At 32.5% G+C, this 16,428-nt stretch overlaps 1 protein-coding gene across 1 annotated transcript in view; it reads right to left on the reverse strand.

Moving 5' to 3' along the window:
- Nucleotides 1-6,194: 6,194 nt before the first annotated feature.
- The window catches only part of LOC134708338 (nuclear GTPase SLIP-GC-like), a 56,063-nt gene continuing 45,829 nt past the window's right edge, over nt 6,195-16,428 (reverse strand). Inside the window, exons 17-21 of the mRNA XM_063568792.1 lie at nt 15,156-15,260; nt 14,083-14,354; nt 13,525-13,807; nt 10,207-10,431; nt 6,195-9,368 (exon numbers count right to left, since the gene is read on the reverse strand). Of these exons, the coding sequence (XP_063424862.1) occupies nt 9,352-9,368; nt 10,207-10,431; nt 13,525-13,807; nt 14,083-14,354; nt 15,156-15,260 (902 nt within the window). The 3' untranslated portion in view covers nt 6,195-9,351. The remainder of the gene's footprint in view (nt 9,369-10,206; nt 10,432-13,524; nt 13,808-14,082; nt 14,355-15,155; nt 15,261-16,428) is intronic.

Here is a 16,428-nt window from a genome sequence, read left to right on the forward strand (position 1 = left end):
TAAAACGTATCTTAAATTGTCAAATAATTTATATTATCAAGCCCAGCATGAAATTGTTATTTCCAATAATTACGAGAACTATGAGGATATAAAATGAACACTTTATCATACTAGCATATCAAAACCGGAAATCTGAATTTCATCGATCAAAATTATTTTTTATGAGAATTAAATATCAAAAGTTGTACAGTTTATGTTGTTAAAAAAGATTAAATGGGTATAATCCTGCATGTGGTTGTAGTTCTGTGACTGCTATTAAAGTATTCTCAGCTTTGGTGTTATTCAATGTATTCTCTAGATCATATCAGTAGTCAAACCTTCCGATGGGGATCTTTTTATGTCGAGATTTGGATAATGGTTATTTTATTTCGTTGGACACTTAAATCCGTGGATAAAGTCATCTACGAAAACCACGAAAATTGGTACCCCACGAATAAAACTACTTTCACAGTAATATATGACTAGTTTTTTGTCCGCTATAGTGTAATTGTGCTATGGTTATGTTTAGCTAGTTGTTTGTCTTTCAATTTCGCTTATGATGCTTGTCTTTGAAGTGTTTTAATGTCATTTTGATTTATCGTTGTTCATATAATTTCTTTTATTTGTTGTGATTCAAGATTTGAACGCAAGTTGAACACCCGAATTAAGCTAGCTTTTGCATGTATTATTAACTCAAAGTTTACTTTTAATTGAATACTTTCAGTAACCTCGTTCTATCTTAAATTGATCTCAAAAACAATATATATAAATATATATATATATATGAACTGAATTTCAAACTAAATGCATGACAAAAACCGTTTCACAGTAAACTTCGTAAAAACAATAATGTGTCCAAAGTTCAAGGATGCCCCACTCGAACTATCATTTTCCATGTTCAATGGACCGTGAAATTGGGTATAGCATCTAAATTGGCATTAAAATTAGAAAGATCATAGCATAGGGAACATGTGTACTAGTTTTCAAGTTGATTGGACTTCAACTTCATCAAAAACTACCTTGACCAAAAACTTTAACCTGAAACTCCCACTTTCATTTTCTATGTTAAGTGGACCGTTAGATTAAGGTTAAAAGTCTAATTTGGCTTTAAATTTGAAAGATCATATCATAAGCAACAAATGAACTAATGTTTAAGTTGATCGGACTTCAGCTTCACCAAAAACAATACCTTGACCAAAAACTTTAACCTGAAGCGGGACAGACGGACGTACGCACATACGAACGAACGGACGGACGCACAAACCAGAAAACATAATGCCTCTCTACTATCGTAGGTGGGGCATAAAAATGTAAACCTTTAAAAGGTATGCAGTATGCACAATAGACTTTTAATAACAAACAAGGTATTTTACTTTTTTTAAAGGGCTACGCTGATCTGCACTGGGCAATAGAATGTAAATATTATATTTTTAATATTCCGATTGTACTACGTTAACTCACCAGTCAGATGTTATTATTAAATTACTGATATAATTTTTCGAACTTTTCTTCGTGTATACTATTTAGAACTAAAATGCTGAAAACCGTTTTCAAACGGCATATGTAGACAAAACACGCGCCTGACATATTAAATTATAAGCCTGATACCTTTTAAAATAACTATTAACATGTCGTTATGTTCTATTGTATTGTTTATTTGAGCATTTCTCTGTCTTGAATGTTCTTCCATTTATCTGTATTGTAGTCCTGCTATGTAATGTTGTCATTTTAGTATTATATTTAACATTTCAATTAAAGCGGGAAATTTGGCTAGCCACAGGTTCAACCAACCATTTTTTCTTAAAATGTCCTGCACTAAGTCGTGAATGGCTATTTTTATCGTATAGTTTGTTTCTGTGTAAGTTGCATAGTCTTGTGGTTTTTTGTTGCACTTTAGTGTTTCTGTTGTTCCGTTGTTTTAAAATTTCATCTTATATTTGATGTGTTTTCCCTCAGTTTTAGTTTGTTACCTGGATTTGTTTTATCTCAATAAATTTATGACTTTTGAACAGCGGTATACTACTGTTGCCTTTATTTTTCCGTCCGGGGCCTTCATCCCCGATCCTTGCACCCCCGGTCAATCAGTACCTTCAGTTGAATGAAATCCTAAAGCTACTCTCCTTAGAAGCAATGGGCTACACCTTGGGCCAAGCCCAGTACATGGCTACGGACAGAGAAGTAGAGGCAGTTTGTGGTGGCCTTATAGAGGATAAGTAAGTTAGTAAGTAGCTTACAATTTTCTTCAACTTTGTACTATATTTCGCTTTTTGAACATTTGTTTTATTCCAGTGTCACTAATAAATCTTTTGTAGACAAAGCATGTGTCTGCCTCATGAAAAAAAAATCGATCCTGATATCTATGATGATAGATATAGGAAGATGTGGTTGTGTGCCAATGAGACAACTCTCCATCCAAATAACAATTTAAAAATTAAACCATTATAGGTTAAAGTACGGCCTTCAACACGGAGCCTTGGCTCACACCGAACAACAAGCTATAAAGGGCCCCAAAATTACTAGTGTAAAACCATTCAAACGGGAAAACCAACGGTCTAATCTATATAAATAAAACGAGAAACGAGAAACACGTATATATTACATACATGTAAACAAACGACAACTACTGTACATCAGATTCCTGACTTAGGACAGGTGCAAACATTTGCAGCGGGATTAAACGTTTTAATGGGCCCAAACCTTCTCCCTTTTTCTGGAACAATAGCATAACATCACAACATAGAAGTTTATTAACACCTAAACTCTTTAATAATATTCAAATCACCTGTGTGGTTAAATATAAATTTCATTAAAAATTCTCGAAATAACTTTTAACAGAAGATATCATATAAAAAATTTGTAAGGGTTCCGCGGAACCCAGTGTCTCGCCTACTTTTGCTGTAAATCGCAGGCTCAACAAAAATGAGGAAAAAACTCAATAGAAATATTCCTTTTGATACAATCTTCTGATTGTAAGAAGCTTCTGTAAAAGTTTGGTTAAAATTCAGGATAGTTTATGAATCTAATAAATGTTTAAAAACAACTGCAGACTGTGTATGTATGTATGGTTAACTGGAAGAAAATGTAAGTCCATTTAAAAGTAAAATACGGAAAACATGGATTTATTTTTTTTACAAAATTTACTTCTGGATACTATTTTATGATCATTATTAAGCTTCTGTCCAAGTTTGGTACAAACCCAGGATAGTTTAAGAAAGTTATTAAAATTTAAAATCTTTAACCACAGAGTGAATTAAATGTTTCCCAGTAGAAAAACTATGTCCATTTAAAAGTAAAATATGGAAAAAATGGAATTTTATTTTTACAAAATTTTCTTTTGGATACTATATTATGATCATGAACAAGCTTCTGTCCAAGTTTGGTAAAAAACCCAGGATAGTTTAAGAAAGTTATTAAAATTTTAAAAACTTTAACCACAGAGTGAATGTAATGTTTCCCCGCAGAAAAACTAAGTCCATTCAAAAGTAAAATATGGAAAAAGTGGATTTATTTTTTTACAAAATTTACGTCTGGATACTATCTTATGATCATAAACAAGCTTCTGTCCAAGTTTGGTAGAAATCATGTATAGTTTAAGAAAGTTTTAAAATTTTAAAAACTTTAACCACAGAGTGAATGTAATGTTTCCCCGCAGAAAAACTAAGTCCATTCAAAAGTAAAATATGGAAAAAATGGATTTATTTTTTTACAAAATTTACGTCTGGATACTATCTTATGATCATAAACAAGCTTCTGTCCAAGTTTGGTAGAAATCCAGTATAGTTTAAGAAAGTTATTAAAATTTCAAAAACTTTAACCACAGAGTGAATATTTGTGGACGCCGCCGACGACGACACCGACGACGACGAAATGTAGGAATCGCTTAGTCTCGCTTTTTCGACTAAAGTCGAAGGCTCGACAAAAAAGAAGATGTTGTATGATTGCCAATGACACAACTGTCCACAAAAGAGTTTTGTGAATAGGAAGTAAGAAAAACTAGAGGCTCTAAAGAGCCTGTGTAGCTCACCTTGGTATATGTGAATTAAACAAAGGAAGCAGACATTTCATGACAAAATTGTGTTTAGGTGATTGTGATGTGTTTGTACATCTTACTTTACTGAACATTCTTGCTGCTTACAATTATCTCTATCAATAACGAACTTGTCCGTGTAGTTTCAGAGGAAAATGTTAGTAAAAATTTACAAATTTATTTTTATGAAAATTGTTAAAAATTGATTATAAAGGACAATAACTTCTTAAGGGGTCATTTGACCATTATTGCTGTTTACAGTTTATCTCTATCTATAATAATATTAAAGATAATAACCCAAAACAGCAAAAACTTCCTTAAAATTACCAATTTAGGGGCAGCACCCTAACAACGAGTTGTCCCGTTCATCTTAAAATTTCATGGCAGATAGATCTTGACCAGATAAACAATTTTACCCCTTGTCAGATTTGCTCTAAATGCTTTGGTTTTTGAGTTTTAACCAAAAACTGCATTTAACCTCCATGTTCTAATTTTAGCCGTGGAGGCCATCTTGGTTGGTTGCCTGGGTAAAAAACCACACTTTTTAAACTAGATACATCAATGATGATTTTAGCCAACTTTGGATTAATTTGGCCTGGTAGTTTCAGAGGAGAAGATTTTTGTAAAAGATCATGGATATTTACGAAAAATGGATAAAAATTGACTACAAAGGGCAATAACTCCTAAAGGGGTTAACTGACCATTTTGGTCATTTGACTTATTTGTAAATCTTACTTTTCTGAACATTATTGCTGTTTACAGTTCATCTCTATCTATAATAATATTCAAGATAATAACCAAAAACAGCAAACTTTCATTAAAATTACTTATTCAGGGGCAGCAACCCAAAACCGTGTTGTCCAATTCATCTGAAAATTTTAAGGCAGGTAGATCTTGACCTGATAAACAATTTTCCCGATGTCAGATTTACTCTAAATGCTTTGGTTTTTGAGTTATAAGCCAAAAACTGCATTTTACGCATGGTTCTATTTTTAGCCATGGAGGCCATCTTGATTGGATGGCTGGGTCACCGGACACATTTTTCAAACTACATACCCCAAAGATGGTTGTGGCCAAGTTTGGATTGATTTGGCCCAGTAATTTCAGAAGAGAAGATTTTTGTAAAAGATTACTAAGATTTACGAAAAATGGTTAAAATTGACTATAAAGGGCAATAACTCCTAAAGGGGTCAACTCACCATTTCGGTCATGTTGACTTATTTGTAAATCTTACTCTGCTGAACATTATTGCTGTTTACAGTTTATCTCTATCTATAATTATATTCAAGATAATAACCAAAAACAGTAAGATTTCCTTAAAATTACTAATTCAGGGGCAGCAACCTAACAACTGGTTATCCGATTTATCTGAAAATTTCAGGGCAGATAGATCTTGACCTGTTACATAATTTAACCCCCATGTCAGATTTGCTCTAAATGCTTTGGTTTTTGAGTTATACGCCCAAAACTGCATTTTACCCCTATGTTCTATTTTTAGCCATGGCGGCCATCTTGGATGGTTTGCCGGGTCACTGGACACATTTTTTAAACTAGATACCCCAATGATGATTTTAAACAAGTTTGGTGTAATTTGGCCCAGTAGTTTCAGAGGAGAAGATTTTTGTAAAAGTTAACGACGCCGGACGACGCTGGACGCCAGACGCCAAGTGATGAGAAAAGCTCACTTGGCCCTTTGGGCCAGGTGAGCTATAAACAGTAAAATTTCCTTAAAATTACCAATTTAGGGGTAGCAACCCAACAATGGGTTGTCTGATTCATCTGAAAAATTCAGGGCAGATAGATCTTGACCTGATAAACATTTTACTCCCTGTCAGATTTGCTCTAAATGCTTTGGTTTTTGAGTTATAAGCCAAAAAATGCATTTTATTTTTAGCCATGGCAGCCATCTTGGATGGTTGGCCGGGTCAAAAAAACACAAACTTTAAACTAGATACATCAATGATGATTGTGACCAAGTTTGGATTATATTGGCCTGGTAGTTTCAGAGGAGAAGATTTTTGTAAAAGTTACGGACGACGATGACGGACGACGGAAGCCAAGTGATGGGAAAAGCTCACTTGGCCTTTTAGGCCAGGTGAGCTAAAAAAGGATTGCTGTGTGGTATTAGTTTTACTCATTGTTGAAAACAGTATTATGACCAATCATTGCTTACATAAAATTAAAAAAACAGTGTTATGATTATTTATTTCTAATAAGTAAAGTGTTAAAAATCTAAATTATATAAATACTAAAAAATTTATATTACATTCTTGTAAAAAAAATAAAAAAATATTAAACTAAATGAGAGATCTCTTATGACTATCAAATATATATATAAATTAGGCTAATAGTGAAAAGAGTATTTGTAAAATTTCAGTACTGTATCAGTCTAAATTCAAACATCATTAAGTTTAGGGAATCGTGGTCTTTATTGGCAATGTTTTGCATTTCATATTGCTCAATAAATTTCACTTCCAGTGTATTGCTAGGTTTTTTTATCAAATAATAATGATACTTTTCTGGTGACGCCATAAACAACAATTTAATTTATACAATTTTAAAAGCAAATACAGTTTAAGCAGTGTTTAAAAATTCGTCACTAGAGGGCAAGTTGGCAAGAAAAATGAACACATTATTGTAAAACATACCAGATTTTTTAGCTGCCTGTTTCTTTGCCAGTTACATTACATTTTTAAAAGTCTTTGTCATTTCACAAAAAGGGTAAAATTAAACAAAGTTGCAGATTGAATTAATCTCTCTTCAAACTGATAAATGGTAAAATACTTAAACTCATTGATAGTAAAATTATTTCAGTATGAACCAAGTACAGTGTAAAATAATGTTTACCATCATGTTCCCTTAATTTACTGTAAGTTTAAAGAAGTTGATATATTCTTTTAACAATAAATTTATCAGGAAAGAGAGCTTAAAGGAGTAGGAGGGATCCTGATCCCGAAATCCCAGGCTTAAAAACAAGAAAACTTGAGGTCCCAAACTTTAAAAGGTTAAAATCCCTTCATCCTGAAATTCGAAGAAAAAAAAATCCCAGATCCCGAAAGGGCCTATCTCATCACTAGGATGAGCTAGTTTCTTCACTTATTAATCAATATAAAGAGACAAATTCCAACTGCAACTCGCTAACACATAATTTAGCTGAAATGTATAATAAAAAGAAAAATTTATACACAATGATTCATTTCTAATTAAGCTCAATAAGATGATAGGCAACTTCTGTTGGGGCTCATTCTTTGGTCATTTGTTCTGTTGAAGTTTGCACATTTATATTATAAAAAGCCTTCCCATTTTAATTCATTTCTTTTCAAAAATAAATTTCAATTGCATCATTTTGTTTTGATATATGTATGTACATGTATGAACAATGTTATTCAAAAACAATGTAAGTTATGAATATTGCATAATATAAACCATGATACTGGCATATTTTGTCCATAAACTCTAAAATATTTATAAAACTAGGTCAATAAAAATAATCTGTCAAACAGTATTAATAGCTTCTTATATTTGTATACAGAATAGTAACATTATTTACAGTTTCAAAGCTTACTGGTTCGATAATTCTAACAACATGTTTAATATATTTATAACAATAATGAACTTAGATTTTATGTTTACTCTTTCTTCCAAAATGATGCCTCCTATCCTTTTATCTATAATCACACATTTTGACAGCCTCCCCCCTTTACTTAATAATTACTTCTTTTAAGCCTCTCACTGGACGTTAAGCAACCAACAATCAATCAATCTTTTAAGCCTCTGAAGAATATTGCCTTCAAAAAACTGTTTTAGACTTCATCAGATTTGTGGTAAAGCCTTCAATATAAGTAACTGAAAGCATAAAATGGCCAGAGTGAGTTACTTTTTTTTTTTATGAATTAAGGTCATTTTGTACCTGAGGTCTGAATTCTTATTCAAGTCGATAAATTGTAAAATATATATACTGAACCGCAAAAGAAACTCAAATTGTCAAATGCATTGAAAAAAAAAATCATTTATTTTTGGTTTAGGTAAATTACCTTCAAATTATGCTAGGATTATGTTTATATCTCCGTTAAGTCTGACTGCGTTTATTAACTCAGGCCCTCTAATAGTGGTTTCTCTGTGTCTGTGGGACACGTATCGCAGTTAAATTTCATGATGATGAGTCGCAGTCAAATTTCATGATGATGAGTCACAGTCAAATTTCATGATGATGAGTCACAGTCAAATTTCATGATGATGAGATGCACATTGAATCTGTGCCTCTATAAGGGTATTCAAATGGGGGAAGTTTTTGCCCAATCACAATCTGTTTGATGCAGTACTGATGCCATGCCTTAATCCATGGCAAATAGAACAGGCAATATGAAGTTTGAATGCTGGACAGGGACCTCAAGTCGTTGCAAATGCATTTAACTGCAATGTAGGTACCATCTAACGTCTATGTGATTACCACAATGCAACAAACAGTACAAATGAACATCCACATACTCAACGATAATGGCGGACACACACGCTATTGACTGGTGACCTGAATTAATTAAAACTGTAATATGATGTTAAAATGATGTGAATTCGATAGATAACAAGAGTATTTATACGCCCATTTAATAAAGGAATGTTGCATTTTTTCTTTCATTAGGTTTGCCTTAAATTACTGCGACGTTTCTTCTGCAGTTCAGTATATTTCAGACATTCATTTTTGTAAAAACAAAAAAAGCCAGCACACAGGCCAATTGACTATGTTTCAATGTACAATGTATTTTCTGTATTCATGAAAATGAAAGTTTTCTTAAGTGGGTCTCATTGGGGTATAGGTGTGACGCGGGATTGCGGAATTTTTGTAAGAGTGACCCGTAAAAGTCAAATTACTGTCGTGAAAACGGGAAATGAGGTCTTGGGGGACACAGGAAATGACTAAAAGATGACAATTGCTTAAGTATATAGTGTAAGCGGGATACGGGAATCTGACAAAACAGTAAGCAGGATCCGGGATCGCCGTTCGGAACCCCCCAATGAGACCCCCTCTTAATTTCAGCTGTAAATATCATTAACAATTTCATGGATCTTAATGTAATAACATGTTTGAAATAATTCGTTTACAGCGACTGGTGTACAATGAGGAAGACATTGAACCATAATATAAGAGGGAAAGGGACCAAAATATTGGAAAATTCCTTTTACACCATAATACTTTACTATTTTCATATCAATAGAAAAATAACTTGAATATACGACAATAAACATCTCTAAAGACATTCTATTATGTTGCCAATTTATAAAATGTTAAATCTAGTCTCAGAAGTATTTCATGTTAAGTTATCCTCTATTAATTTCAATCCATCCTCTTAACTTTTGTTGGCTCCTAAAATAAATAAAAAAAGTATACAAAACATAAAAATATGACTAAAAAGGCTATGTAGAATTACCATTTTATACTACAGTGACCCAACAATAAAATGAAAGGCAAAAGATTAAAAGATATAAATTTATAGAAAACAAAATAGCATTAATTCTAAATTTGGATCTTTACCTTGCAATAACCATTACAGCAATAATGAAAGCAAATTAAAATTAAAAAACTATTTTTTCAAGGTAAGTTCACTGTATACCCCTATCTTGGATAGTACAATAGTAGTACACAATTGTTCCTAGTTCTTGCATGAATCAGAAAATTTTGAGACACGTCTGCACTTTATGTGTAAGAATGTGTATTTGTATAAGGGAAAATAAGTTATTAATTGCACTATCCAAGATATTTGTATTTATAGAATCTGTTTGTAAACTTATCCTTTTTAAGGGGGATAACTCTTATAGTAAATTTATTTACCCAAAATGTTATCAAAACTTTTATATTATTTTTTTCAGTGACAGCATTTTTCTTTTTAATTTTTTTTTAAAGAATAGGAATTATAAAACATATCTTCTAATATTTTATTTCATAATTCTATCGCATAGATATCTTTTATTTCACAACACAGTGTTTTTCATGAACAAACTGCAAATTTAGGCAATTTTGCATGACTTCTAGCTTGAATTGTAGTAAAACTACAAATACTCATATGATACTGTAGACTGTCTGACCCCCAAATTGTTCCCAACAAAAATAAATTATGAAACAGTCCCTTGCTTATTGGCTTATCTTGTGAACTACTTTTTTTTTTAAAGTTCCCAACCTTGTCTCATGATAATATCAAACTTACCATCATTATAAGCTGCAGGTTCTACAAAATGTTCACCATCAAATATCATTCTTCTTTTTACCCCATATAGACCTAAGACCATATAGTGTGAGCCTGGTACCAAACCATCTTTACAGTGAACAAACTTTTTATTAATCTTTCTTGTAGGAAGATCATTACACTGAGATGTGTTTTGGTCATTTATGTGGTCAACCATTTCTGTGTTTCCTGATGTCTGCGGTGATTCTGTAAATTATAGTTTATGTCAACATTAAGTGAAATATGACAAACAAAAAAATACAAGAACAAGAACATGTCCCCAGTACACAGATGCCCAATTCAAACTATCATTTTCTATGGCATTGAAATAAGAAAGATCAAATCATAGAGAACATGTTTACTCAGTATCAAGTTGATTGGACTTCAACTTCATCAAAAAACTACCTCGACCAAAAACTTTAACCTGAAGTGGGACAAACGATTGAAAGGATGAATGAATGAACAGACGACCTGACGCACAGACCAGAAAACATAATGCCCATAAATGGGCATCTTCGCTAGCCAAGGGTTACGATCCACTCCCGTTCTCTTCACCCTTGGCGGATTGAGATAAAATTTCGGACACACAAGGTAAGGATTTTTATTGGTTGCAGTCAAAACTCGCTGCATCCAATCAAAATGTGCATATAACATGGTCATGTGTAAATGTAGAAAGTGTTTGTAAACAATTGCCACATGTTTTTTGTGCAACAAGCCTTTACATCCCTAAACATACGACTATATTTAGTGAAAACTTGAATGTTTTTAATCAACAAATAGAAGTTCCTGTGTATGTTTCATGCACAATTGCATGAATGTTCACGTATGCTTTCATTTCCGGCTTTACCAAGTGTGTAGAATCTAGACGCTACCGTGTTTTACCTCCAAATTGAAGAGTTCAAGTGCGTAACCATTGGTCAAGACTAATGTATTCGGAATTGGCGTGATTTTTATCTTCCGATAGATGGCGCAACATTGTTTTCACAAATGTTTGCTCAATCTGCCAAGGGTGAAGAGAGCGGGAGTGGATCGTAACCCTTGGCTAGCGAAGATGATAAATGGGTCATGAAAATAAGTTATTCTTTTCTATACATCAATATAAAGAACATCCATGTATGAGGCTTGGGACTATTATACTTACATTATTATAATAGTCCCAGATGTGACAAAAATATTTTGCTTTGAGCAATTTATTCTTTTATTGTTGGTGTTAAACATCACTTTCAGAAACCCTGGCTATATTGTATATGTTGTAGACACCAGTTTTAATTGGCAGACCTATTTTATAAAGATTGGAGTCTAACACTAGTGTGGGGTTCATACTCACACCCTCAGTGTTGGTAGGCTAGTGATACTGTAGATAAGATAAAATTGGATTCTAACACTAGTGTGAGATTCATACTCACACAGTGTTGGTAGGCTAGTGATACTGTAGATAAACTACTTAGATCACATGCACACAGGCCAAAGAAGTCTCCCTTTTACTTTGGAGTAAAAAATAATTTGGTTTTAATTGAAAAAGACAGCAGAAAGGAAAATAAGTCAAGTTGAAATAGATTTGCGCTTCAAAATTTCGACAATACACTTCTAATTTCATCTTAATGAAAACCATTTTTACAGAGATATTTTATGTTTTTAGATATAGCGATGCAAGTATTTATTGCAAAACATATTGAATAATTTGATTCAAATTGACTTTTCTAAAAAAAACATTCTACCAATTGTCTTAAAATTGATATAACGTTGCCACTTAATTTTCCACTTTATAAATATGAAAATGATTAAATATCATTGAGTTTTTTTAATTTTATTTGTGTAAATCATACAAGTGGCTTCGTAATATCTATTATGTAGGAAAATCAGATTTTAGGATACCACACTACAATTACTTATAGTTATTCAGAGCTGTATTCATGCTTTTTATACTTAAAAAAACTATTCAGTGACCATGTAGTATGAATTTAGAAATAATTCATGGGGGCTTGAATATATCGTGATTTTACCACGGGTTGGCCCTTTATGACAAATATTTTACCCTGAGCGATAGCAAGCCCCCATGAATTATTTCGATTCTAATAAGACAAATACGGCAATTCTTTTGGATCGAAGCGCTCTAGGTGGAGGCAACATTTGCCGTTCCCATAAATTAACGCACTTTTAGATTGGCGGTAGAGAACGGAGCAAACAGAATTAGTGACATGCTCAAACTATTTACAATAACATATTTAGATAGATTTGAATGAATTTTAATGATAATTTACTTATATATCTTCTACGTATATAAAAAAGGGCTTATACCACATTTTAGCATCGTTTGTTTACGTTTCCTTGTTGTGATGATTTTCGTTATCAGAGGCGTGTATTTTCCCGTAAAATTATCAAATTATTACGTCATCATATTATGACGTCATGTACTTCATTCATAAACAATCATATGACATGGGAGTACAATCGCAACAGCCCAAAAAATATATTCATATTTTACCACGGGTGTGTACTCAAAGCGTTTGAAGGACCTCATGTTAGAATTATATATAATATGTTTATGCCGTATTTGGAACAACTTTTTGGAATTTTGGGTCATCAATGCTCTTCAACTTTGTACTTGTTTGGCTTACTTTACTTTTTTTTATCTCATTGTCACTGGTGCGTCTTATGTAGACAAAAAGCATGTATGGTGTATACGATAATAAGCCTGGTACCTCTGATAACTATTAGTATGTCGAAATGTCATGTTGTAATGTCTATTTGTGTATCTCTCTGTCCTGAATGTTCTTGTATTTCTGTACTGTAGCCCTGTCATGTAATGTTTTCATTTTGGTGTTAAATTTAATATTGCCATAAAAGCGTGCAGTTTGGCTAATCACAAAACCAGGTTCAACCCACCTTTTTCTTAATATGTCCTGTACCAAGTCAGGAAATTGGCAGTTGTTATCTTATAGTGTGATTCTCTGTGTGTTGCATTGTGATTTTGTTTTTTTTTGTTGCACTGCAGTGTTTCTGTTGTTTCTTTGTTTTCCTCTTAAAGTTGATGTATTAACCTCAGTTTTAGTTTGTAACTCAGATTTTTTTTCTTCTCTCAATCGATTTATGACTTAAGAACAGCGGTATACTACTGTTGCCTTTATTAATGTACTTTTATAGTTCCTCATTAACTAGTTGAAAACAAAATTTCATAAAATTCTGTGAAATCAACAAATTAGGTACCTATTACATACAGGGTAAAACTATTAATAACCCTCTTTAAAGCATGTGGTATTATATAACAATTTCATAAACTACTATTACATTTCCTAGTACCTTTTGGCTGCAGACTTTGATAGTGAGTTTCCCAGTAATGCCCTACTAACAATGGAAGTTTCTCATTACACTCCTCTCCACCATTCACCCAAACTAAACTGTCATCTTTATCTGTATCGGGAGAACTAGTTACTATGATAATATTCTGCTCCAACATTCTCGCCATGGTAACAACTATCACATGATCTGCCCACTCCATGTTCTTTGACATGGATTCACAATACTCCATGAAATCTCCTTCTAACTCAACAAAATCTTTCAGGTTGACCAGCTCCCCATTGGCCTACAAATTTTCCCAGGAAAATGCTTTCATCAATACAATATCGATAAATACAGGTTATATTTAAGTGTTTTACTATTGGGTAAAAGATTGCTTAATTGTTTAATTCACTAAATTATCTATATTTTATGAATACATCCTTGTCACATTAACAAAGAGTCCTTAACTACTGTTACAATTAGAACTTGCATCATAAGCTCATTATGACTAGAAATGAAAAGTTAAGAAATAACCAAGACAACAACAATTGAATAAGATTCAGAGGATAGATAACTCACTGTGTAAGTAGGCTTTATCTTTAAGTAGGTTGTTACTTCTTGTCTCAGAAGTTCTGGAGATTTCCTTGGTAACTGAAGTCTGTCTAGCTGTGAAGAAATAGCTTCAAAGAAACAATTACCATTGCCTGGTGTTCTACCAAGGAATTCCATACCATGGAAGTTACAGTACTCCTTCAATCTTTCTTCAACATCATGCTGCTTAGAGTAGTCAGCTACAGATTGTTTAATAGCTTTATCAAGATCCTCTGGACTGAAGCAAGTTTTAGGCCTACCTATAACATGTTTGTGTTTAAAAAATTAATAAGGCATTGAGGGTATACTGTAAACCAACTTTATTTCGCGTTTTACCTTGTCATGACTACTTCGCCGCTATTTAATTTCGCGGTTATCTGATTTTTACTTGATGAAGTTTATTAAGGAAAGATCAAAGATTAACATATTCGCGATGATTTTTATTCGCGTTATTTTTCTACTCACGAAAGTTGCGAAAATAAATCGCTCGCAAAAATAAGTTGGTTTACAGTATACTCCATTCAGAGGTGCTCCTACTTAAAGGAGGCTAATACACAGAAGAAGAAGAAGTATAAAAGAAATACAGAGGACATGAATATACCACATTTCAATTTTTAATCTATGAAAATAAGGTTAATGACTATGAACATCTGACAGATGGAAACTTCTTTATATAAGGCATTTTTATACAAAGTGTGTATCAGCCAAGTCTTCTATCCTAGAAATCACTGCAACTGAATTAGCATCACTTTGTCTTGCATTTTGGATCTATTGTATCTGATGTCATTTCCAAATTTCACATTCTTATGTTATTAAAGTGAACTCTTCAATCAGAGCAAAGTTTGAAACTTGGCATATAATTTAAATGCCTTCATCCTAGTGTTGTTTATTTCTGTGTCATTTGGTCTCTTGTGGAGAGTTGTTTCATTGGCAACCATACCACACCTTCTTTTTTATTTGCACTATGTTTCAAGTTGGTGTGACCAGACTTTTATGGTAAATTAAAAACTTTACATCTGTAAACTGATAAGTATCTTGGCTCACAATGATTTATTATTTACCTGCTGTTGGTGATGACCTTCCAGTCCTTGTTTCTGATCCAAAATCTAGCTTAATACCAAACGTGTTACATAAAGCTGTTAGTTCTTGATCAGCTTCATCTACATCTATCAACAAATACAAAGTAAACACAATGAGTTCTATGACCAGAAATAGCAGTGAAATATCTTTTGTGAAGGTAAGCTTTCTAAAATAAGAATTGAGGCATTTTCATGCTAAGCATATCCCAACATTTTATTCAAAGTATAGAAAATCATAAAGTAGTTTGAAGGCTTACACATTCAAGTTGATAAATATGTTCTGTGTTACTTGAGAACGTGTGACAAAATTTTTGAAGTTCATTCAAAATATTGAAAATTTCAAAGTTTCTGTAAACCAGAAGTAGGTGTCAGACAGATCATTGAACCCTCATTGGATTTTCACAGCCAAAAATGTTTTTTAATGTGTAAGGCACCCCTGGCGAATTGAAATATGTAGGCTGAAATCAAAAGTATATTTTTTTGAGGCTTAAGAAATTTTTTGTACATAGCTTTTATAAAAACACTTAAATCTGATTTAGTAGTTTGATTGGTAATAAAAAGGGGGAATAGTATACACCTATTGACTGGGTGTGAGGGTAATAGCAAGTTTGTTGTCCCTGAGATACCCACTATTGCTAGTACCCTCACAACCAGTCATTAGGTGTTTTATTATAATGAACAACACAGTCATTAAATGTCTTTATATACCAAATTAACCAATTTTCTAAAAATGTACATATATCATCTGAAAGAAAAGAAAAAAAAATGTCACATAACTTGACATGCACAAGATGAACTATACATTTTTTTAATAGTTCTTCTTGTATTTGTAAATATTTCATTAATTGCATTCAAGACTAGATATAGTAGTGTAAAATTTTCTGTGCATATGATAAATATAAGCTGAAGTACACCAAACGCAAATTCACTTTTAGAATACGAAGACCGAACCCATATTATGAACAAGGATCTTAAAAAAATGCGCTGGAAGATTTGCTCTCTTTTATAATGTTTCTTGTAAGTTAAATTACAATTGACACAAACAGATTATACTGTTTTCAATATTAGATTTGACGTTGCCAACCAAAATTTCAAGTGGTTCATCTTCTTTTGGAAAACTAGGTGTTGAAAATTATGCATCACTAGATTTCAAATTCATGTTCACCTATTTAATCAAATTTTCATATTTGATTTATAACAATATAAAACATTTATCCCAACTATTAAAAGTCTAAAATAAACAATTTTAACAGGG

This window comes from Mytilus trossulus, chromosome 2 (genome assembly GCF_036588685.1).
Source record: "Mytilus trossulus isolate FHL-02 chromosome 2, PNRI_Mtr1.1.1.hap1, whole genome shotgun sequence".
Lineage (NCBI taxonomy): Eukaryota > Metazoa > Mollusca > Bivalvia > Mytilida > Mytilidae > Mytilus > Mytilus trossulus.